Below are 23009 nucleotides of genomic sequence, written 5' to 3' on the forward strand. Positions count from 1 at the left end.
GCGAACCTTGGCACCCCAGATGTTTTGGAACTACATTTTCCATGATGCTCATGCACTCTGAAGTATACTTGAGCATCGTGGGAAATGTAGTTTCAAAACATCTGGGGTGCCAAGGTTTGCCATCACTGGACTAGTCAGTCATTTTCATTACTACTTAATAAAGTTGGATAAAGTTGGATAAAGTTGGAAGGATTGGAAACTCTGTTGGTGTTTTAATTCTATTCAGGGCTCCATCAGAGACTTTCTGTCTCAGTGACAATGGTTTTACTAGACAGGAAATGGGGAAAAATCAACAGGGTAACAAACAGCAATATAAAGCTAACATGTTTCTAACCTACTCGTACTTGATGAAAAAAGAGCTTTGACTGGACTTCCAATTTAACAAAATGCTGCTGGACTGGCTCACTTATGGTGCATTTCACCTGTATTCTGTTTGCTATACATTCATCACTAAAGCTACAGTGCCTTAAAAAAGTATTCATACCCCTTGAAATTTTCCACATTTTGTCATGTTACAACAAAAAATGTAAATGTATTTTATTGGGATTTTATGTGATAGACCAACACAAAGTGGCACATAATTGTGAAGTGGAAAATTGATAAATGGTTTTCAAAATTTTTTACAAAGAAATATCTGAGAAGTGCAGCATGCGTTTCTATTCAGTCCCCTTTACTCTGACACCCCTAACTAAAATCCAGTGGAACCAATTGCTTTCAGAATTCACCTAATTAGTAAGTAGAGTCCACGTGTGTGTGTAATCTAATCTCAGTACTGTATAAATATGACTGTTCTGTGAAGCCCTCAGAGGTTTGTTAGAGAACTCTAGTGAACAAACAGCATCATGAAGGCCAAGGAACACACCAGATAGGTCAGGGATAACGTTGTGGAGAAGTTTAAAGCAGGGTTAGGTTATAAAAAATATCCCAAGCTTTGAACATCTTACAGAGCACTGTTCAATCCATCATCCAAAAATGGAAAGAGTATGGCACAACCGCAAACCTACCAAGACATGGCCGTCCACCTAAACTGACAGGCCGGGCAAGGAGAGCATTAATAAGAGAAGCAGCCATGAGGCCCATGGTAACTCTGGAGGAGCTGCAGAGATCCACAGCTCAGGTGGGAGAATCTGTCCACAGGACAGCTATTAGTCATGCACTCCACAAATCTGGCCTTTATGAAAGAGTGGCAAGAAGAAAGCCATTGTTGAAAGAAAGCCATAAGAAGTCCGTTTGCAGTTTGGAAGAAGCCATGTGGGGGAAACGGCAAACGTGTGAAAGAAGGTGCTCTGGTCAGATGAGCCCAAAATGTAACTTTTTGGCCTAAAAGCAAAGCTCTATGTGTGGCCGAAAACGAACACTGGGCATCACCCTGAACAGACCATCCCCACCTTGAAACATGGTGGTGGCAGCATCATGTTGTGGGGATGCTTTTCTTCAGCAGGGACAGGGAAGCTGGTTAGAATCGATGGGAAGATGGATGGAGCCAAATACTGGGCAATCTTAGAAGAAAACCTGTTATGCCGCTTACACACGACCGGTTTTGCCGTCGGAATAAACTCCGAAGGTTTCTCCGATGGAACTCCGACAGAATTTCAATCAAGCGGTCTTGCCTACACACGGTCAATCCAAAGTCCGACCAAAGTCCAACCGTCCAGAATGCGGTGACGTACAACACTTACGACAGGACTAGAAAAAGGAAGTTCAACAGCCAGTAGCCAATAGCTTCCGTCTCGTACTAGCTTCACAGCATGCGTCGTTTTTGGTCCTTCGGAACAGCATACAGACGATCGGTTTTCCTAATAGGAATTGGTTCAGTCGGAAATATTTAGAACATGTTCCATTTCTAGGCCCGTCAGAATTTTTGAAAAAAAAGTCCGATGAGGCCTACACACGATCGTAATAGACGATGAAAAGCTTCCGTCGGACTTTTTCTGTTGGACATTCCGCTCGTGTGTACATGGCTTTAGAGTCTGCAAAGGATTTGAGACTGGGGCAGAGGTTCACCTTCCAGCAGGACAACGACCCTAAACATACAGCCAGAGCTACAATGGAGTGGTTTAGATCAAAGTATATTTATGTGTTAGAATGGCCCAGTCAAAGTCCAGACCTAAATCCAATTGAGAATCTGTGGCAAGAAGTGAAAATTGCTGCTCACAGACGTTCTCTATACAATCTGACAGAGCTTGAGCTATTTTGCAAAAAAGAATGGGCAAAAATGTCACTCTAGATGTGCAAAGCTGGTAGAGACATCCCCAAAAGGACTTGCAGCTGTAATTGCAGGGAAAGGTGGTTCTACAAAGTATTGACTCAGGGGGGCTGAATATAAATGCACGCCACAATTTCCACATATTTATTTGTAAAAAAAATTGGAAACCATTTATTATTTTCCTATCACTTCACAATTATGTGCCACTTTGTGTTAGTCTATCACATAAAATCCCAATAAAATTCATTTCCATTTTTGGTTGTGACAAAAATGTGGAACATTTCAAGGGGTATGAATACTTTTTCAAGGCACTGTATATGCTATATTGAAGTAAATTGTATATCTATAAGTCCAAAATGCTGGAACGTGAAATTGACTACAGACTTTAGGGCATATTTACAAAAAATATATAAAAATTATGACTTTACACTATGCTTTACTTTTAATTTTTTTGTATGAAACTTTTAAAAAATAACAAAAAAGTCAAATATGCCACCCAGAGAAAAATTCCTTTTTCAGGTTTTTCCACTGGGAGTACTAGATTACAGCAGGCCCTGGTTTTCCAAAAAGGACAAAACGCAGTATCGATGGAATTAAAAGAACAGATTTGATATTTTACAAATAACTTACAGTAAAAGGGGAACAACTTTAAATACACAAAAAGCTCAAGATTTAATTCTCTGACCTTTACAAGCAGACCCTTTTGTATCTCAGAATTAAGTCACACAACATTTTTAGAGTAACTACTGAACAGGCAAACTGCTCTGTGAGTTTAAAGTGGTATTAAACCCAAAACCAAAATGGTAATATATTGCAGCTTACCAACTACTAGATGTGGTGACTGCATTTGTTTTATTTTTTGGCTTTTTAACTTCTGTTTTCACCTGGTTATCTGGCCAATAACATACCTCCTGTATTAGAGTGCCACCACCTTGGATGAATGAGCACAGGGGGCACATTTGGACAGCAGCATTGTCAGTCTGGGGGAAGGGGAGTGTTAGATGTACTAGCAGATTTGAATACATTAGTAAATTGAAGCCAGCTAACACTTTATAAGCAGTTACACAGAAAACAGTTTTATTCCTTTTGGGATATAGGTTTTACACAAATACATAAAAGCTGATCATTGCAAGCAGAGCTGTCAGTGGTAACTGATGCATCTGCAGGAGAGCCTAAAAAAAGAAAACTAATGTAGCCACCACATCTAAGAATTGGTAAGTTGCAATATAACAAATGTTTGTTTTTGGGTTTATTACCGCTTTAAAGACTTAAATCATCACACACGAATGAAAGATGTTATTAAGCATCCCTAAGTAGAATGAATAATTGAGCATCCCTATTCATAGACATCAGATATGCTCTAAATTAAACATACTTTTTCTCCTTTTGGTCCAACTGTTCCCGGCAAACCTTGTGGGCCCTGAAGATGAAAATAAAACAATAAATATTAATAGCATAAAAATGAATCAAAGCTCTAGGGTCAGTAGTGGGATCTGTTTCATTAAAGTACTGTATACCTGAAGCCAAACTAATTTCATTTTGGATAAAATAGTGGAGAGTTTCAACCGTTTTCAGTTTTTTTGAGTCAGACATATGTGTCTCATTAGGGGGATTTCCTTTCAATTCCTGTCCTGTTGACTCAAGGAAGTGAGAGGATATCTTTCCAACACAAGTGGAAGCACTTCTAAGGCTTGATTCACACTAATGCGTTTTTTGATGCCTTTTGCAGAAATGCAGGGAATTTTTTTAACATGGGTTCCTATGGAACATGTTCACATCAATGCCTTTTTGTGCGTTCTTGGAAAGGGACTTTTTTCCCTGCAAAATAGACTTCATTGGACCCGCATCCAAAACGCAAGTACTGCGTTTTTACCACGATTTTGGCGTGACTTGCGCTTTGCATCTTTTTTGACATTCACTGTATAGAGCTGGTTGCTAAAGAGCGGGTCGGGAAGCTGGCCGCCGCATCCTTAGCAACGGATGAGTCATCAGCTGTCAGGGGGCTTCCCCTCTGACAGCTGAATGTAAAAAAAAAATTTGGATTTGGAGGGGACACCCCAACGCCAAAATTTTTTTAAAAAATGACGTGGGGTCCCCCACAAAATCCATACCAGACACTTATCCGAGCATGCAGCCTGGCAGGTCAGGAAAGGGAGGGGATGAGCAAGCGCCCCCTCCTGAACCATACAAGACAGCATGCCCTCAACATGGGGTGGTGGGTGCTTTGGGGCAGGGAGGACTCTGTGCTCCCCACCCCAAAGCACCTTGCCCCCATGTTGATGGAGACAAGGGCCTCTTCCTGACAACCCTGACCAGTGGTTGTCGGGGTCTGCAGGCGGGGGAATTATAGGAATCTGGAAGTCCCCTTTAACAAGGGGGCCCAAAGATCCCGCCCCCCCCCCCATGTGAATGGGTACACCAGTCCAGGGATATGAAATCCCCATGGATTAATCTCCTAAACGTACCTCGTAAATGTACGTATAGAAGGCATTCTAATTAGTCTGCGCTAACCAGTCAGAACCCACGTAGCCCATCCTGTCAGCAGGGGAGAAGAGGAGAGAAAGTGATTTAAAATCCCTGGACCGGTAAAGCGGCTATACATTGTGTCACAGTGAGAGATCACGGCACTCAAGGTCAGCGGGACCAGGGGGGATGGGGAGAGGGTCCAGTGAAAGTTCACCTTACAGATTTTCTGTAAAGGTGAACGTACACTTTAAATTCAATATCAGGCTAACCAAATATGAGTTTTAGGCTCTCTGAATAAGTTATTTATTAAGTCCAAAGTGATGTGAAGGCAAGCAAGCTACAATTATCAGAAAATTAAAGCTAAGGTTTTTTATTAATGTTCGGTCAAACAAACAGACAATAATTGGACAGTTACAATGCAAAGTAATCATGTACAGATTGGAAAGGCTTGCATAACCAAGACACAAAGCCTTACAGTATATATAACAAAAAAAAGAAAGAAGGAAAAATAAAAAATAGGTATTGCAGAAATATCAGACCACGTGTTGGGATAAACATAGTCATGAAAGGCTTGTTCTATAAGCATAAACAGTAAATACACAAGTTGCAACCGTTGCAACCGTCCAAACAGGGCAATGGCTGGTGGCCGGATAATGTAAGATAACCAGAAATAAGAAGGCATGAGAAGCAGAAAAAGGGAGGCAGAATAAGGAAAGAATAGAAAGAGGGGGAAGAAGAAAAGGAGTCAGCGATGGGGGATCACTAGATCGACAGAAGAGTATTGTCAAATCAACATGGCTGTTTGTGGACAATCCAAGGTTGCCAAACCCAAAGAAATTTCTAATGGGTGTCTGATAGTATGGCTGTCAATTTCTCATTGACCATAATGTCATTCATAAGATTTTTGACAGCTTCGAAGCTGAGAGTGGGGGGTTTTCCAAGCTTTCGCAATAGTCAATTTAATTGCAGATAAATAAATGTATTCATTTACTGAATTTTATATCCTAAATTTCCTGTACTTTTATACAAGATCATGCCAGGTTGCATCTTATGTACCATAGTTCTTTTTATGCTGACAAACATTAAGAAACTGAAAACAAATTAACCATTAAACTTTTTTTTGCCAAATGTATGATATTTTGTTTTTACCACAACTTTCTACTAACCTGTGGGCCTGGAGGGCCTTCTGGTCCCGGTGGGCCTGGTACACATAAAGGTATTGTTGGGTTTTGCTCTAGAGGTGAGTTTGTGTAGTCCAGGTCATGCATCTTTTGAGAAAATAAAAACAATATTTTTACATCTTACATTAGTTACATTGAGATATTCAGTAAATTACCAAAAGTATTGGGACACCTGCCTTTGCACGCACATGAACTTTATTGTCATCCCAGTCTTAGTCCATAGGGTTCAATATTGAGTTGGCCCACCCTTTGCAGCTATAACAGCTTCAACCCTTCTGGAAAGGCCGTCCACAAGGTTTAGGACTGTGTCTATGGGAATGTTTGAACATTCTTCTAGAAGCGCATTTGTGAGGTCAGGCACTGATGTGGACAAGAAGGCCTGGCTCGCAGTCTCCCCTCTAATTCATCCCAAAGGTGTTCTATCGGGATCTATCAGGTTGAGGTCAGGCCAGTCAAGTTCCTCCACCCCAAACTCGTTCATCCATGTCTTTATGGACCTTGTTTATAGGAATAATGTATGATCATGCTGAATCACTATATGTTTGCTGTGTTAATTAATTAAGTATTTTCTGTATTCCTCTGTCAGCACTGCAAAATAACATAAACATGTTTTGTAACAAAAATATGTGTTGCTAGCAGTTAAATAACAATGTGTGTTGTAAGCTGTTTAGATAACAATATGCACGTTGTAGGCAGTTTGTATGTCAAGTCATGGTTGTGCGTACTAACAGAGGATGGGAGACACAGGTAATCAGATAAGCAGATGTGGAGCTCTGGGTGTGTTGGACCACTGAAAGCATATAAAAGTACAGGATGCCTTATGTCATGTGGGACATTGTTAATACACACGTTCTGCATAGTGCTTTGTTCCCCATATATATATGTACTAATAAACAATTTAATTTGGAGCCAGTCTTGCTTTCAGGTATTTCCCTTTACAATCAGTGATGTCGTGACTCAGATTGCTAACTGAACACAAGATCTGTGGTCTACCTGATGTGTAACTGCAATAAGACAAGGGCCCACAGTGACTAGATTGTCTCACTGTATGTCTAATTGTCCTTGTGCAGCCAGGGGGAATACAGATTGTGTGTCAGCACGCAATCAAAGGACCTGGGCAAGAGGGGTGATACTTTATGTTCTGTTTGTCTACTAACTTGTATGAGTGGGTTCCTGAGCCATAGCCATTAGGGTTGTTGGCTGTAAGTCCTTTGGGGCTCACGAAGAATAAGGCTGCGCTGGCTTAATGTCTGGCCAGTCCAACGAAGGTGTGTGAAAGTGTGAGTGTGTGGGGAAAGTTGGGGTCTCAAGGTGAGGAGAACCCCTTTGATAGCAAGTGTGGAGAGTGAACATTATTGTCTGTTATATGTAAAAAAAAGTGAAACTGTTGTTGTCTTTTACCTAACGCAGAGTACTAAATTGTTTTTGGGTGTGAATGAGAGGGTTGCCTAGACATCAAAAGCTGGGTTCATAGCCTAAGGTGAGGCCATACATGTATGCGCTGCTTTGATGCCTATGATGTCACAGGTGCCTTCTGAATGAAAGTGTATTGTCTATGTGTCATAGAACTATACTAATTGTTGATGGGGCACCACAGTGGTGTAGTGTGTAGCACTCTCGCTTAGCAGTAAAAAGGCTTGCTGGTTTGAATCCCAACCATGACACTACCTGCCTGGAGTTTGCATGTTCTCCCTGTGGCTGTATGGGTTTCCTCCGGGTACTCCGGTTTCCTCCCACACTCCAAAGACATGCTGGTAGGTTAATTGGCTTCTGTCTAAATTGGCCCTAGTATATGAATGTGAGTTAGGGACCTTAGATTGTAAGCTCCTTGAGGGTAGGGACCATTGTGAATGTACAATGTATATGTAAAGCGCTGCGTAAATTGACAGCGCTATATAAGTACCTTAAATAATAATAATAATAGTTCATGCATATTAATTGAAAGGTATTAATGGCTACCCTGTATGAGTGGGTTTTACTAACAGGGCTTACATAGTGAAGTAAGACTTTGCCTAAATGAATGATACTGGTATTCTATGTGCAACTTCTCTGTATTTGAAATATTGAAGGTGGCATTGGGGGCAATTGCTTGGGTGCAATTAGCAATAATTGTGCTTAGACCAAGAGAGAAAACCTCCAGAGCACAAAAAGCTAGAGGGGGAGAATAAATAAAATTGCATAACCTTGCTGATGTGTCCAAGCAATGAATGTGAGCAACTTGGGGTAATAGTAGATACACTGTTCATCTGTTATATCATAGTGTTTGTGGTGTGTATGCTGCTGAATATCTGGCCAGATAGAGAGCGTGGTTTCCCTGTGTGTGATCTCCAATTCGTGCTATAACAAACTGTGCCATTAAACTCCAGTTTAAGAAAGGGAAGCAGACTATCAGGACAGGTTCTCCCTTCAGATCTGTGTGATCCCGCACTGGGTGCAGTAACAGCCATGGGATTCTGCATTCGGGGTGGTTAAGTGGGAGGGAAAAGGCGTTCTGTCAGAAGGGCTCTTATCAAACCTATGTGATCCTGCATTGAATAAAGTATTCTGTGCGGTCAAGTGGCTAAGAGTTCTGTACAAACTGACCCTGGGATACAGCCTCATCCAAGTAGGAGGTGGGGGCATGCTTTCAGTGGAGGAAAGCAGAAGGGGAGAATTGGCCAGCTCCCATAGGATAGGAAAAGTAACTGGAACCTCATTGACAATCCAGTAATGGGGAATCAGGTGGGAGGGGGTACTAAGGTTTTTTTGGGGCACCATTGACACCCCGGGAGGAAGTCAAGGCCCGCTATGTGAAGTAGGTAGTAAAGTACCTAAATAAATGGCACAGCTTGGCAAAGGTGATGGATTGGCCAGTGCCGCTACAGGGAACATTTGATGTCAGGGTTTGGGTGGCGTTACACCATAGCTTTAGGAGTAGGATGACTAAACCTAATGAAGTTACAGCATGGGCTAGATGGGAGGCAGAAGCATATGGGAAAACAGCTAAGGTCCTAGTTGCAACACTGCCCAAGATCTTGGAGAAAGAAGGTGAGTTGTCAGAGGAAATGATTGCCGACCAGCTAGTGTCTAGCAGTGGGTCCCCACCACCATATATCACATCATCTACCCCTCTTGGAGCAGGTGCTATAAAAGCATCTGCATCAATGAGAGAGGAGGTGATGCATGGATATGTACCAGACACACCTAAGAGTAAACAATATCGTTATCAATCACCAGGATGGAGTAGCATGCCTCCGTCCAGGCTGATGAGTACAGGAGATTCACCAGAGGTAAGTGGGCAGGACAAACGTTTCCTAATAACACCTGTCGGGATGACACCAATAGAAAGGGTGAGTATGCATCAGGAAAGAATTTACCCCCCTCTTCCCTCTGACTCAAATGAAAGTGACGAAGTGGTAATAACTTCTAAACAAGGGGGGCCAGGAATATTATCACCAGTGAGAGAGCAGAGAGCTTACAATGGTGACAGCAAATTAACAGGGATTATAGTTCACCACGTGCCCTGGACTCCTGGGGAGATGAATACTTTTCTTTTCTAAATTCGATCCCCGAGGCCAGACATGGTCTTCATCTGTTTGCCAAGCAGCTGTGCAACATAGCTACAAGCTACAAAGCGAATTGGGAGGACATTTTATGAATCATAAAGTGGGTGTCAGGAATAAGTGATGCTGATATTTTCATACGGGAGGCAGAGTTAGTGAAACCAAAAGAGTTGGGGACCACCAAACTGGACACACTAGAGTTGGCATTAGCAGAGTGTGAAAAATTGAAGGAAAAGATAGGGAAGATTTGTCCGGCAGCCTCCTGGAATAAGGTGAGTTCAATGACACAGGAGAGTAAGGAGGAAGTGCATCAATACACTGATCGGTTTAGAAATGCAGTCATTGAGACTGGGCAGAATCCAGATAGTCCAGCCCTGGCCTCAATGATTGTCACCATGTGAGGTACAGGTTTGAAAAAATCTGCTCTCCTACCTCCCACCCAAAGAAGCCCCACAGGGCGGATAGAGGAGGGACGGAAGGAGATTAAGAGCTATGGGTGTGTGTTTCAAAAACCTGGCCACATTGCTAGATTTTGCCGTGCACCCAGGAGAATTGGTAAGGATGCATGGGGAAAGAGGGATTGACAGGCAGAGGCCCCAGTATGGTCAGTGATATCTGAAACTGATGGTAATGATGCTTTTGTAAAAAACTACTTTGTCAGAAATGCCCTATTATAATGGACTCACATTCCTAATAGATACTGGGGCGTCAAAAATCCTCTCTTCCCATTGTACCCCACCTCTCTCCCACTCAAATGAAAGGACAGTGATTGGTTTGTATGGTTCTGTAACAACTCTAAAAGAAACTGCCCCTCTGACTGTGAGGATTGGAGATGTTACAGTGCAATCTACCTTTTTGTTGTCTGATACCATGCCTTGTAAGTTGCTGGGAAGAGATATCTTGTCAAAATTACAGTGTACCATAAGTTACACTCCTGAAGATGTCTTTGTTATCTCTCTGCTGACTGAAATAGAGCAAGATGTGTGTCACAGTCTTCATGTTTTGGTGGCTGCCCCGCAAAACTCAAATTCATCACCAGCCTTGCTGGAGTTACCTGAGTCACTTTGGGCAGAGTCCAAGGAAGACATAGGTGTCCTAAATGTGACTCCAGTCAGCGTAAAGGTAAAATCAGGATCCACCTTAAGGAAATTACCTCAGTATCCTCTCTCCTATCAGCAACGGGAGGGTATTAGGGATCAAATAAGGATATACTTAGAGAATGGTGTCTTGCAGGAAGTTAACTCCCCTTGCAACACGTATATATCCAGTGAAAAAGAAACCTACAGATAAGAAAGCTCCAGTTAAGTACTGGATGTTACATGATTTGTGAGCTATAAACAAAATAATTGAAACTGATGTACCTATCGTTCCAAATCCATATACTCTCCTTTCAGGTATTCCCAGTGACACCAGCTGTTAGACTGTGATTAACCTGGCAAATGCTTATTTAAGCATAAAGCTAGACGAATCATGCTTCTACCTGTTTAGTTTCACCTTTGATCAAAAGCAATACACCTGGCTCCACCTCCCTCAAGGCTTATCTATCTCTCCAAGCTGTTTTAATCAAGCATTAACCACTTGACCACTGGGCACTTAAACCCCCTTCCTAACCAGACCAATTTTCAGCTTTCGGTGCTCTAACAGTCAGTCATGCAACACTGTACCCATATGAAATTTTTGTCCTTTTTTTTCACACAAATAGAGCCTTCTTTTGGTGGTATTTAATCACCGCTGGGTTTTTTATTTTTTGCGCTATAAATCAAAAAAGACTGAAAATTCGGTAAAAAAAAAAAAATTCTTTGTTTCTGTTAAATTTTTTTGCAGAGTATTCGCAAGTATTGGCGGAGTATTGGCGAGTATTGGCAGAGTATTGGCGAGTATTGGCAGTTTTGCAGAGTATTGGCAGAGTATTGCAGTGTTGCAGAGTATTGCACAGTATTGCACAGTGTTGCAGAGTATTGGCAGAGTATTGCAGAGTATTGTCAGAGTATTGCAGTGTTGCAGAGTATTGCACCGTATTGCAGAGTATTGGCAGAGTATTACGCAGTGTTGCAGAGTATTGCAGATTATTGGCACTGAGCAGCGCTGTGGGCACTACACACTACCCTCTCCCCTCGCACTGTACCAATCGGTACAGGGGGGGGGGGGAACCGGCGTCATGAAGTGACGCCGGTTTGTTTAGACGTGACGCCGGTTTGTTTACAAGTGATCGCTCCGTCATTTGACGGAACGATCACGTGGTAAACGGCCGCTATCAGCGGCTATTTACCGTGATCCGTGAGGCGCCGGGTCCTCTGGACCCGGCGGTCAAGGATGTTCCTGGGTGTGCGACCCAGGGGGGCATGCGGGGGCAACATTCTGGGAGGATGTCCCACGGACATCACCCAGAACAAGCCGACCGCGCTGTAGCAGTCTTTCGGCTATGGCCCAGTTGGCAAGTGGTTAAAGCAAGTGTTGGACCAATGGCAGGCGCCGCCAGGGGTCACAGTATGTAGATGTGCTTGGCGGCAGTGACCAGGGAAATGTGTGAAATGGCTTCTTTGAGTTTGCAAAATTATTTGGCAGAGCAAAATTGTAAGGTGGCTAAAGATAAGCTACAGTGGTGCCGGGAAAAAGGTGTTTTCCTGGGGCACTGTATCTTTAAGGGGGGTAAGCACTTAACCTCAGAAATGAAAGAGGTGATATGCTCACACCCCCTTCCTAAAAATCAAAGGTCTCTAAGAGCATTTTTGGGTTTGGTTGGGTATTGCAGACAATGGATCCCTAATATATCTCAAATAGCTAAACCATTGTATGATTTGACCTCAGGTAAGGCTGTGCATTGTGAGTTGCCTGCTGGGGAGATACAGGCTGTGGAGGCATTGAAGGAGGCTATAATGGCATCTCTGGGATTGGCACTACCAGACTATAAAAAGGACTATTACCTGTTCTGTCATGAATCAGGTAATCAGGCATCTGGAGTGTTAACACAAAAATCTCCTGATAAGCACAAACCTGTGGGATATTATTCCCAGCCTCTTGATCCTGTAATCTCAACAGCAGCACCTTGTGTGAAAGGCACAGCAGCAGCCATGTTAGTGGAGAAAACTTCTGACATCCTGTTGGGGAACACCCTGATTCTTATGGTCCCCCATGCAGTGGAGCAGGGGCTGGAACATCTTAACACGAGACACTTATCTAGTTAGGTTAACTAAGTATGAGCTGGCTTTGCTTACACCAAGTAATATTGTCATTGAGAGGTGTAATGTTTTAAATCAACTACTTCGTTACCCATTCTGCCTACTCCAGTGGAGTGGGTGCATGACCATTGTCGCAAAACTGAGCCCTACTATGAGCTCCCTGTGACGGTACAGGATATTGCCCTGGAGAACCCAGCAATGGAACTGTGGGCAGATGGTTCCAGGTATTACACTGAGAAAGGTTCTTCTGTCACTGGTTTGGCTGTGGTAAATCAGGAGGAAGTCATTTTCCAGAGAGCTCTACCAAATCATTGTTCAGCCCAAGTGGCTGAGTTGGAGGCCTAGATAAAAGCATGTGAATTGGAAGAGGGGCAAACAGTGAATATATATGCACTGATTCTCAGTATGTCCACAAAGCTGTTCATGATTATGCGGCTCTCTGGAAAAGCAGAAATTTCCTAACATCTCAGGGCAAGCCTATTAAAAACTCTGCTCAGGTAAAAGCCCTAATTGAAGCTATCACTTTGCCCGCTGCAGTTGCAGTGGTTAAGGTGAAGGCTCACACCAAAGTGTCTGATGCTGTTGCCATGGGCAACCAAAGGGCAGATGAGGCGGCTAAGGAAGCTGCCTTGCTTCCCCTGGTGATGAGTGATGATGAGAGAGTGTATTTCTTGAAAGGGGGCACAGACATTTATACCCTACAACAATTGCAAAGCACGGCATCTCGAGAGGTAATAAATAATTGGAAAAAGAACAATTGTCATTACAATGATGCTACAGGTGTTTGGCTCCATGAGGATGGGAGGCCGTGTTTCCCTCCTTCAATGTACCTTTCTCTTTGTTCTATGGCACATCTCCCTTCTTTTGTAGCCAAAGGGGGAATGGTTGAGCTAATATGGAAACTGTGGTATGCACCAGGCATTGAAGAAGTGGCTAAGCAGAATTGTCAGGCATTCTTAATTTGAGCACAATATAATCCAGGAAAAAAGGTGAAAACCCCTCAGGGACACATTCCAAGGGCTCTGTATCCCTTCCAGAGATTACAAATAGACTACATACAGTTGCCTACGGTAGGTTTATATGAGCTTGTACTCACATGTGTGGACTGTTTTTCAAACTGGCTGGAAGCGTGGCCTATACTGAAGGCTACAGCCACAGTAACAGCAAAGAAGCTGATACAGGAAGTGGTGTGTAGATATGGGATTTTTGAGACCTTAGAGTCAGCTAGAGGAAGTCACTTTACTGGGCAAGTAATGAAAGAGGTACTTGCAGCCTTCAACATTGAGCAACACTTACACACTCCATACAACCTCACAGCTAGTGGTAGGATTGAAAAATACAACGGGCTACTAAAAGCCAAATTGGGCAAAATTACACTTGAGACAGGACTAAATTGGCTTCAAGGTTTGCCTATAGCTCTGTTTGCGTTGAGAACTTCACCAAAACAAAAAGGGAAACTCTCTCCCTGTAAAATATTATTTGGATCAGCACCAAAGACAGGCTTGTACTATCCACAGGCTTTAGAAAAATCATACGGGTCACTCACTGAATATGCCATCGGGTTACACAGGCATTTCAATCAATTGCACAAGAAAATATATTCTTCTCTTCCAGACCCAGATACCCTTGAAGGGACTCATGACCTGCAGCCAGGTGACTGGGTAATGGTGAGAAAGCATCAGAGGAGGGGTCTGGATCCCAAGTGGACAGGACCCTATCAGGTGCTACTCACTACAGCTACAGCATTGAAGCTGGAAAACAAAGATACTTGGATACATGCTTCACATTGTAAACCTGTACATGCTGCAATTGTATCTGAGCAGTAGGACCAGTTCTCCTGCCTAAGGATTCTGTGTCCTCAGCAAGATACTGCTCAGAATGTGATCGTATCTCTCTAATCGTTACAGGAACACCTAACAAATAGTTGTGCTGTGTTTAAAGTACCCGATGAAGGATCATGAGTGCCTGGAAAAGTTTACTGCTGCTGAGTGTCGCGTGGTGTATGCTTGTGGATGGTCAAACCTATCTGAATAGAATGATCCAATTACATGAGGTGATCAGTACTCAATTCAATCTCTCTAACTGTTGGGTGTGTTCTATGATTTCCCCCAAGTGTGAGACACAAACCGATAGTAGCTCTAGCAGTTACAGATCCCAATTTATTTTATGCATGGTTGATGAAAGAGACTGCCAATAGTACCCTAGCTGAGAAGCCTTGGAAACTGGTTGGAGAAAAAGGGTTGTTGGTGCAGGGAATATCGGGGAAAGGAATAGGACTAATCCTTAACCATAGTGCTGATCAAGAGATGGTTGAAATGGGGATTACTGATTATTATCAGGACCCTGGGAATGTTCAGGTTGTGGTGAATGGTTGTTTTAACATAGAAAACCAAACTATGTGTCAGTGCCTTAGGGATTGCTCTAACTGTTTTGATGAGACCTTGAAAAAGTAATTAAAGGAGTTGAATGTAACTGATGAATGTGAAAGGGATTATAAGTTCACTGACTTAAATATGTACAATCACTCTTAAAGGAAATAGTAGATTCCCAATTGAAATTTCACCATATAAACATTGAAGCTAGAGTCCTGCCAGCCTCATATTTTTATGTATGTGGCCGGAAGGCCTATAAGTGGCTACCAGTAAAGGTAAATGGTACCTGTGTGCTTGCTAGGCTGATTTACACCACTAGAGTTGTTAATACTACAGAACTACTAGAGGCCCATAAAGGGAAAAGATTTAAAAGATCTACGAGAGATAAGGTATACTCTATCACGACAGCACAAAAGGAAATAGAACAAATAGGGAAAAAGTACTCAGTGTCTTTGTTCGGGGAGGCATTTAAGACATGATCTTATGCCCCCTCGTTCACAGGCTGGGGACATGAAATAATTAATAGGTTGAATGATTATGCTAATGCTACTAATATAATGTTGGGACATGTTTTGGAGGCCCTAAAGGAGGAAAGAGATGAGCTAATAGAGATACGAAGACAGGTGATTGCTAATCACATGGGATTAGACATATTATTTGCTTCACAAGGAGGGTTGTGTAAAGTTATTGAACAGGAATGTTGTACTTATATAGTTGATAATAGCTATGATGTAGAAAAGCATTTAGCGGCAGCAGGAAAATTGCAAGTGAAGGTGAATGATATTGCTAATCATACATTGGTTTTATCAGAATGGTGAGGAGGATGGCTATCCTGGCTAAACCCTCCATCATGGTTCAGGGGAATAGGAGAAGTGTTTAAAAGCTTTTTGATAGGACTACTGAAAATTCTGGGGGTGATCTTGGGAGCTGTGCTATGTTTGTATTTGTGTTTTAAGATAGTCATGTTTGCATGTACAGAAATGTGTAGGGTAAAGATAAAACCTGATAAGAAAACCTCAGACATTTCTTTTGCTTTCTTGAAGGAAGAAAATGGTAGAAAGAGAAATGCCAGACCTATTCTCTGTATTTGATGGCCCCTGCAGTTGTCTGTCCTGTTATGCTGCTGAAGCAGAAATGCCTGAACTAGAATTTGAACCTGAAATTAAGAATTCAGCAAACCAAATGATTTGCAACAGATTTGGCGGTTCTCTAAGCCCTATGTTCGCTGCCAAGAACTTTGAAATAGAACAATTAAGCTGTGTTGCTGGACCCAGTTCCCTACTCAGTGCTGAAGAGCCCTCAGAAGAAAATAAGGAGCCTGTTTATTCTGATGACTCACTTCAAATATTGGAAGACGAACAGACAGAAATTTGGTTTGTGGGACATACATATATACATTGGGCCCAGAAGAAAGCATTACAAGAGGGGATGGAGAATTTGGGGTGTGATCCCAATAAGATAAGAGTAATTTGGGGTGGTCTTAGGGGAATACGCTGGAGGGCTTTGAAGCCACTCTTGTTAGAGACGGTTGGTCATTGTCCTACTCCTCTTGGCATTATCATCCACTTAGGTGGAAATGACGTGGGGGAGAAATGGGAATTTTCAATTGATTTCCTTGATAAAAGGAGATTTGAAGTGAATTTCAGAGTATTTCCCTGACACCATTCTGGTATTTTCCTCCATTGTTCTCAGACCATGTTGGAGTCGGGGAGCGAAGTGGAGGGGAAGAAGAATAAACAATGTTCTACAAAGGTTTTTGTGGAAGGAAAAGGGGTATATGTACCATAACTATTCTTTGGAAGGAGAACAGCTTGATCTCTTCCGAGATGATGTGGTTCACCTAAGTAATGAAGGGAATTGCATTTTTGTGTCCAGTTTGAGACAGATGGTGGAGTTTTGTCTGTTTATGGGGGATGTGAATTCTTAGTTAGAGTGTGGATGGTTAATGTGTGCAGTGGCTAAATAAAATTAAAGTTTGCTTGAGTAAATAGTTGATGACTCTGTCCCATTAATTCCAGCTCTTCGAGGGTAACATTTACCCAGTTCATGAGTATATTGTTCTGAATCCCAAAACTATACCTCTCACATGTGTACAGATAGAGATAGTGGCGCTAATATGTATTTGTAAAGATATGGTTCAAAAAAGCATGATACCGGTGACACTCTGATTTTATACAAAAAACAGTAATAAAGATAGAAATATATCACCCCGTGAAAAGTGTCAATATAAAAATAAAAACATTACAAAAATCATAAACTGTGAAAAGTCCATGGAAAAAGTTCACATGAAAAAAATCCAGCACAACAGTAGTTTTTCAATCTTCCTATGTGATAGATCTTCTACTCTTCCACCACACCACTATGATAGTGACACCACTCCCTCTGAAGAGCGCACTCACCAGAATGTATAGCCTCCCACTCTCGTGTTTGGCAAAACAGCAATTGAACCACACCTGGGTTGCATGTGATGAACCGTGACTGCAATCAAGCCGGCTCCATATGTGAAAGACAAATGAATAAAGTGCTCCACATAGTGTGATACCGTTTTAACAAATTTATTAAAATCACTCCAAGCACACTTCAATGGTTGCACTCACTTTTAAACTGAAACAAATAAGCCCTTGAACAAATCCACAGCAAACAACAGGATCGATGAACCAACGGTGCACCACAGTCACAGCGGACCTGAAGTGTAAACTGGTGTGTCTCTCACCCAACCTTCTAAGGCCCAGCAGTCCAATCGGCGTAGTCCTCTCCAGACAGCAGTGTCTAATGTCAGTGCGATGGAATGACGTGTAAAATCATATTTTTAATATTTTCTAATATTTTCAATGTCAATGGGATCAGACTGTGCTTGAAGCATTGTTTGCCCTTTGGAGCTATGTGACAGCATCATGACTGGTTTATATAGCTTATAAATTGTAACTAGGTATAGTTATTATCTCCTGTTGAAACGTTTACTTTTATTTTAGTACGTTTTTGCTGTGTCATATTTTTTTTTTTTTTTTGTTGCGTATCCATATCATCACTGTAATTAGTGTTGTTTTACAAGTTGGGATATATTTTATGTGATAATGCTGGACTCAGCACTCTAACAACATACCATAAAAATGTTTATTCCAGTTATGTGTTTAATCTGTGTACCAGTGCTTCACGGTCATGGGGACACGATGAGTGAGCATGTGCGGAGCAGGGGATCACATGACTGATGATGATCACATGATTGATCATGGGTAGTATATTAGGATTGAAGGACCGCTTGTGTAACCAATCCCATTTGAAGAAGTCTTTTCGATGAAACATGTCTGGGGCATGGTTACACGGCATTCCATCGCACTGACATTAGACACTGCTGTCTGGAGAGGACTACACATATTTAGGGGGGGCACATGGGGGACAGGGACAAAAGTAGGGGGGCAACTATAAAATGCAATTATATATATATTTTATATATATAGATAGCTAGATAGATAGATAGATAGATAGATATCCTGGGGCCCTTTACTACGATCCCACAACGGGCCCTTTCACATGTTCTGCAGTGTGCTCCCTTCCTACTGTATTGGGGTCCCCCCCCCGAGTGGCAGAAAACAAGAGATATATGTCACCAGCATACCAAGAAAATATAAGGGTCCAAAGCAGTGGGAGAACTATTAGGGTTGCAAAGGCTGTCTTGCCACCGGGCCCTGGTGTTCTGCCACTCTGGGGTTCCCCAGCCTTCTCTTGCTGTCCTGCCCCTGCTATTGACAGCTCTGGTCTGACATCTCCTGGAATCTCTAAGGACGGGAGAAATCAGTCTGTTTTTTCAGTAACTGAGAGTCCTGGTGGAGTCTTTCATGCAACTCGCTCGCTCTTCTCCCTACCAATGAGGATGCAGGGGAAGGAGGAGATCGGGTGGCCGTGGTTGTGTGAGCGCTCACATTATGCAGTGTCAGCAAGTAGAGGGAGGGGGGAAGAATCACCCGCAGGAGCTGACAGGGGACACTCTCCCTCTCAATAGAGACTGTGTTACTCCAGCGGCGGCCCGATTAAGATGCGGTGCATCCGCTATGAATACAAACAAAAAGCCATTGCCTTTTTGTAAAAAAAAAAAAAAAAAAATTTTAAATTGGGGGGCACATGGTGGGGCACAGCATAATGTTGGGGGGGGGGGGGGGTCAGGGCTCCCTCTGTCCCCCCCTAGGGACGCCATTGAATATGTGTTGTAAACTGTTTATATACACATGTTCTGTATAGTGCTTTGTTCCCTTTATATATAGCGTATGTGCTAATAAACAATTAATTTGGAGCCAGTCTTGCTTTCAGGTATTTCCCTTTACAACTGGTCCAAATAATTTGGTGGAAGGGGGATTACGGTGTGGGGTTGGTTTTCAGGGGTTGGGCTTGGCCCCTTAGTTCCAGTGAAGGAAACTCTTAAGGCGTCAGCATACCAAGACATTTTAGACAAACAGGACAAAGTGGGAACAGTTTGGGGATGGTTCCTTCCAGTTCCAACATGACTGCGCAACAGTGCACAAAGCAAGGTCTATAAAGACATGGATGAGCAAGTTTGGGGTGGAGGAACTTGACTGGCCTGCAGAGAGTCCTAACCTCAACTTGATAGAACCCCTTTGGGATGTATTAGAGCAGAGACTGCGAGCCAGGCCTTCTCTTCAAACATCAGTGCCTGAGAAAAAAGTGAAGTAGGTGTGGTGTTCTATTGTGTTTGTGCACCTGATCCCTGATGAGCATAAATATATCAAACAGATATTGTGAATATGTATTAGTGCATTTTATATACGTTACACCATATTAATTGTATACGTGAAATAATAAAAAATAATAAATAATAATAATATTGACCTAAATCTTAGAAAATTGGGGACAATTAAGTCCCATGTGACCTGCATATATATAATCCCATATATATGACAATAAAGTGCTTGTGTGCTGGTGAAAGATTGGTGTTAATATTAACCACTTATCAAGTTAGTGACTTTAATGGAATTAATAAACTTCAATCTCAAAAAAACTTAAATCTCAAAAAACTTAAATCTCAAAAAAACTTAAATCTCAAAAAAACTTAAATCTCAAAAAAAGGGGGGACTAATTCAGTCCCATAGACATGCATTTAAAATTGTATAGTCCCACTTAGTGAATATTCAAAAAAGTGCTTCTGTGCTGGTGAACAATTAGTGTTGATAATTTCCACTTTCCAAGGGTGATCACAGCATACATGTCTTATCCGTGCTCTTATTGTGGCTGCACTCACTGGAATCCCCCAACCCCCTTCGGGTATGGAGCATTCACAGTATCTGCCACTGTGTAGCACTTTAAAGGCTGGATGATCCCCGATGTAATGGCAGTCCTCCAATCTTGTACCATATACCATATAGAGGAGAAAGGAATCCCAATAGTGTAGGACTGTTTCAACTGTTTATTACTCTTTCCTAATCGATATACAGCTGTCATACGACCCAGATCCTTCCCAGCCTTTCTGAAGGGAAACAGAAGCAGGAGGAGCCTCTAGTCCTCTGCTGCGCCAACACCCGGGCGCTGCCAGTGTGGAAGTTCCCTAACACCGGGGTCAGTAGACGTCTCGATAGATGATTGTGGTGACCTCACATATGCGCTTCTGGGAGAATGGTCAAACATTCCCATAGACACACTCCTAAACCTTGTGGACAGCCTTCCCAGAAGAGAAGAAGCTGTTATAGCTGTAAAGGGTGCGCCAACTCAATATTGAACCCTACGGACTAAGACTGGGATGCCACTAAAGTTCATATGCATGTAAAGACAGGCGTCCCAATACTTTTGGTAATATAGTGTATCTTAGTCATAATAAAATCTGAAGCAGTCTATTTAAAACAAAGGAAACTGTTAGAGAATTTTAGAGCCTTTTTCATGTACAATACACTTACAAATAAGCCTTTGTTGGTTTATTTGCCACAGCTGACCTAAGCTCAAGTCAGTTAAGTTCACTGATGAGAAAAAATTCAAAAATCCACTACCGGGCAGCTATTGCACTCTGCCAGCCATGAAAAGAAAATTTATAAAAGAATCCTTTTGTACGCCATACTAGTTCATTCAGGGAACTCATACTCTTGAACAAGAACTTCCAGTCAGAAAGTAAAGTCCAAAAGGTGTCTTTTTTATTTAATGGTGAGTAGGGGATTGTAGGATTGGGTTACTCAACCTTTTTAAATTGAACTGACATAAGGCCAAGTACATAAAAGAGTTATTCCTGTTGGATTCTACAGGAGTTCAGAGAGTGCAAGAACACCACACCCCCAGCTGGGCACAGGTTCCCCCAAAACCCTGCCAATAGATCACCAAGCTTATTAAATCAGCCTATATATCAGGATTTGCAACATATATATGCTCAGAGCAAATCTGGATGATCAGGACTGGATGGACCTCCTGATTACTACATTAGATGTTGTCTTTAGGCTTCAAATCCAGCAAGGTGACAACAAGCACTAGTGGCATCTGTAATACTGGGACTAGTGGCAACTTGCAATACGTAGCAGTATAAACTTCTCTGCAGTATATTATGGGCTGGAGTTGGTTGCTACTGGAGCTAGGATTACCCATAATTTAAAATATAATCAGAAGTCACTGCCATTTTTTGCCAACACAGGCATTCTATTTTTCCAAATATCAGGGAGTGACTTATGTTTATTTTCTGAAAAACACTTAATAAAAAATGAAACAAAACATAACTTAATGCTCTATTGTTCATATTAATGTTATGCCATAGTGTGCATTGATTGCACTGGTGTAACACTATATTTTATTATTTATTTTTATGTGATATTACTGCTTTGAATTATTAAGACAGCTGATTACCCTACTGGTATAATTTGCCTTGCTGCCTAGTTAGGACCCTTCTAGAAGGATTTATACAGCTCACAATGTTTGCTAAAGTGATATAAATCCCTACATTTTTAAATGCTTTCAGCAGCTGATTTAATCACTTCTTAAGTATGCGGCTTCTTTGACTTTTTTATCCTTGCCTGTGTTCCTGTTTAAGCTGGTACCATGATCACTTCCCCAGTTTTTCCTACACTATGACCCGCAATAGAAACACACAGCCCGGTAGCCTAGGATGGCCACATACTCCTCTGCTCCCCCCTCCATCTTCTCCAAGCTAACAGACTGGCTACAGACTGCACTGTCCTCTGTTCACTCTTTCCTGTGAAGACTGGAAATTCAAAGAAGTTCAGGGGTGGCAGTACTGAAAAAGCAGGAGCGAGTAGCATTGAAAGTTGTAAACTGTAAGAATTTTAACAGAGAGTTTACTAGGGAATCTTTATATTATTGTGCTCATTGTGTTAAACTAATAAAATACTGAGGGTTTAATACTGCTTTAGCCTATGATTAAACGGTGATGGATTCTGATCAGCAGTCTTCTTGTTATATACTATAGTGCAGAGATAAGCAAAACTACAGCTGTTGTAAAACTACAAGTCCCATCATGCCTCTGCCTCTGGGTGTCATGCTTGTGGCTGTCAGAGTCTTGCTATGCCTCATGGGACTTGTAGTTCTGCAACAGCTGGAGATTCGCTAATTGCTTATCACTGCTATAGTGGTTAGTCTATATAAGCATTTATATAACGGTATGGTTATCTGTCAAACATGTAAGAAGATGTACAGTATACATTTTATTTTTTTCCACTGGTTTTGTGCATTTTAAATATGGAAAGAGAGCGTTTTTACAACGGTTGATGGGTTTCTGCAATGTTGTCATATGAATGATGTATTGCCTATCAGTAAAATGACAACACAAGACTAATACATTCTGCTGGTAAATACTAAAGCTAAAAATTCTATCAACCCTGGAGAGTAGTTTAATTTTTCTGCAACCTGCATATGGAATAGTTGCTTTTGGAGTAATCAGTAAAGACTGCACGTACAGTTAATAAAATCCACCAGGTTCTATAAGCTAGATTAGTTTCAACCTTCAGTGGCAGGTTTCTGCTGAGCACTTATTTTCAAGGACAGAAAGGAAATCCTTTCAGAGGAGAAGTATTAGAAATCATAGGGGAAAGTATATATGTGCAATGATTGCTGTTACTGTGTTA

The 23009-nt window shown here is 41.9% G+C and overlaps 1 protein-coding gene across 4 annotated transcripts in view; it reads right to left on the bottom strand.

The window, feature by feature from the left end:
- The window catches only part of COLQ (collagen like tail subunit of asymmetric acetylcholinesterase), a 160139-nt gene that overhangs the window by 48102 nt on the left and 89028 nt on the right, over nucleotides 1-23009 (bottom strand). For all 4 annotated transcript variants that reach the window (XM_073630181.1, XM_073630180.1, XM_073630183.1 and 1 more), the window contains exons 3-4: nucleotides 5839-5940; nucleotides 3582-3626 (exon numbers count right to left, since the gene is read on the bottom strand). In XM_073630181.1, coding sequence (XP_073486282.1) covers nucleotides 3582-3626; nucleotides 5839-5940 — 147 coding nt within the window. The remainder of the gene's footprint in view (nucleotides 1-3581; nucleotides 3627-5838; nucleotides 5941-23009) is intronic.

The sequence above is a fragment of the Aquarana catesbeiana genome, linkage group LG05 (assembly GCF_042186555.1).
Source record: "Aquarana catesbeiana isolate 2022-GZ linkage group LG05, ASM4218655v1, whole genome shotgun sequence".
NCBI lineage: Eukaryota > Metazoa > Chordata > Amphibia > Anura > Ranidae > Aquarana > Aquarana catesbeiana.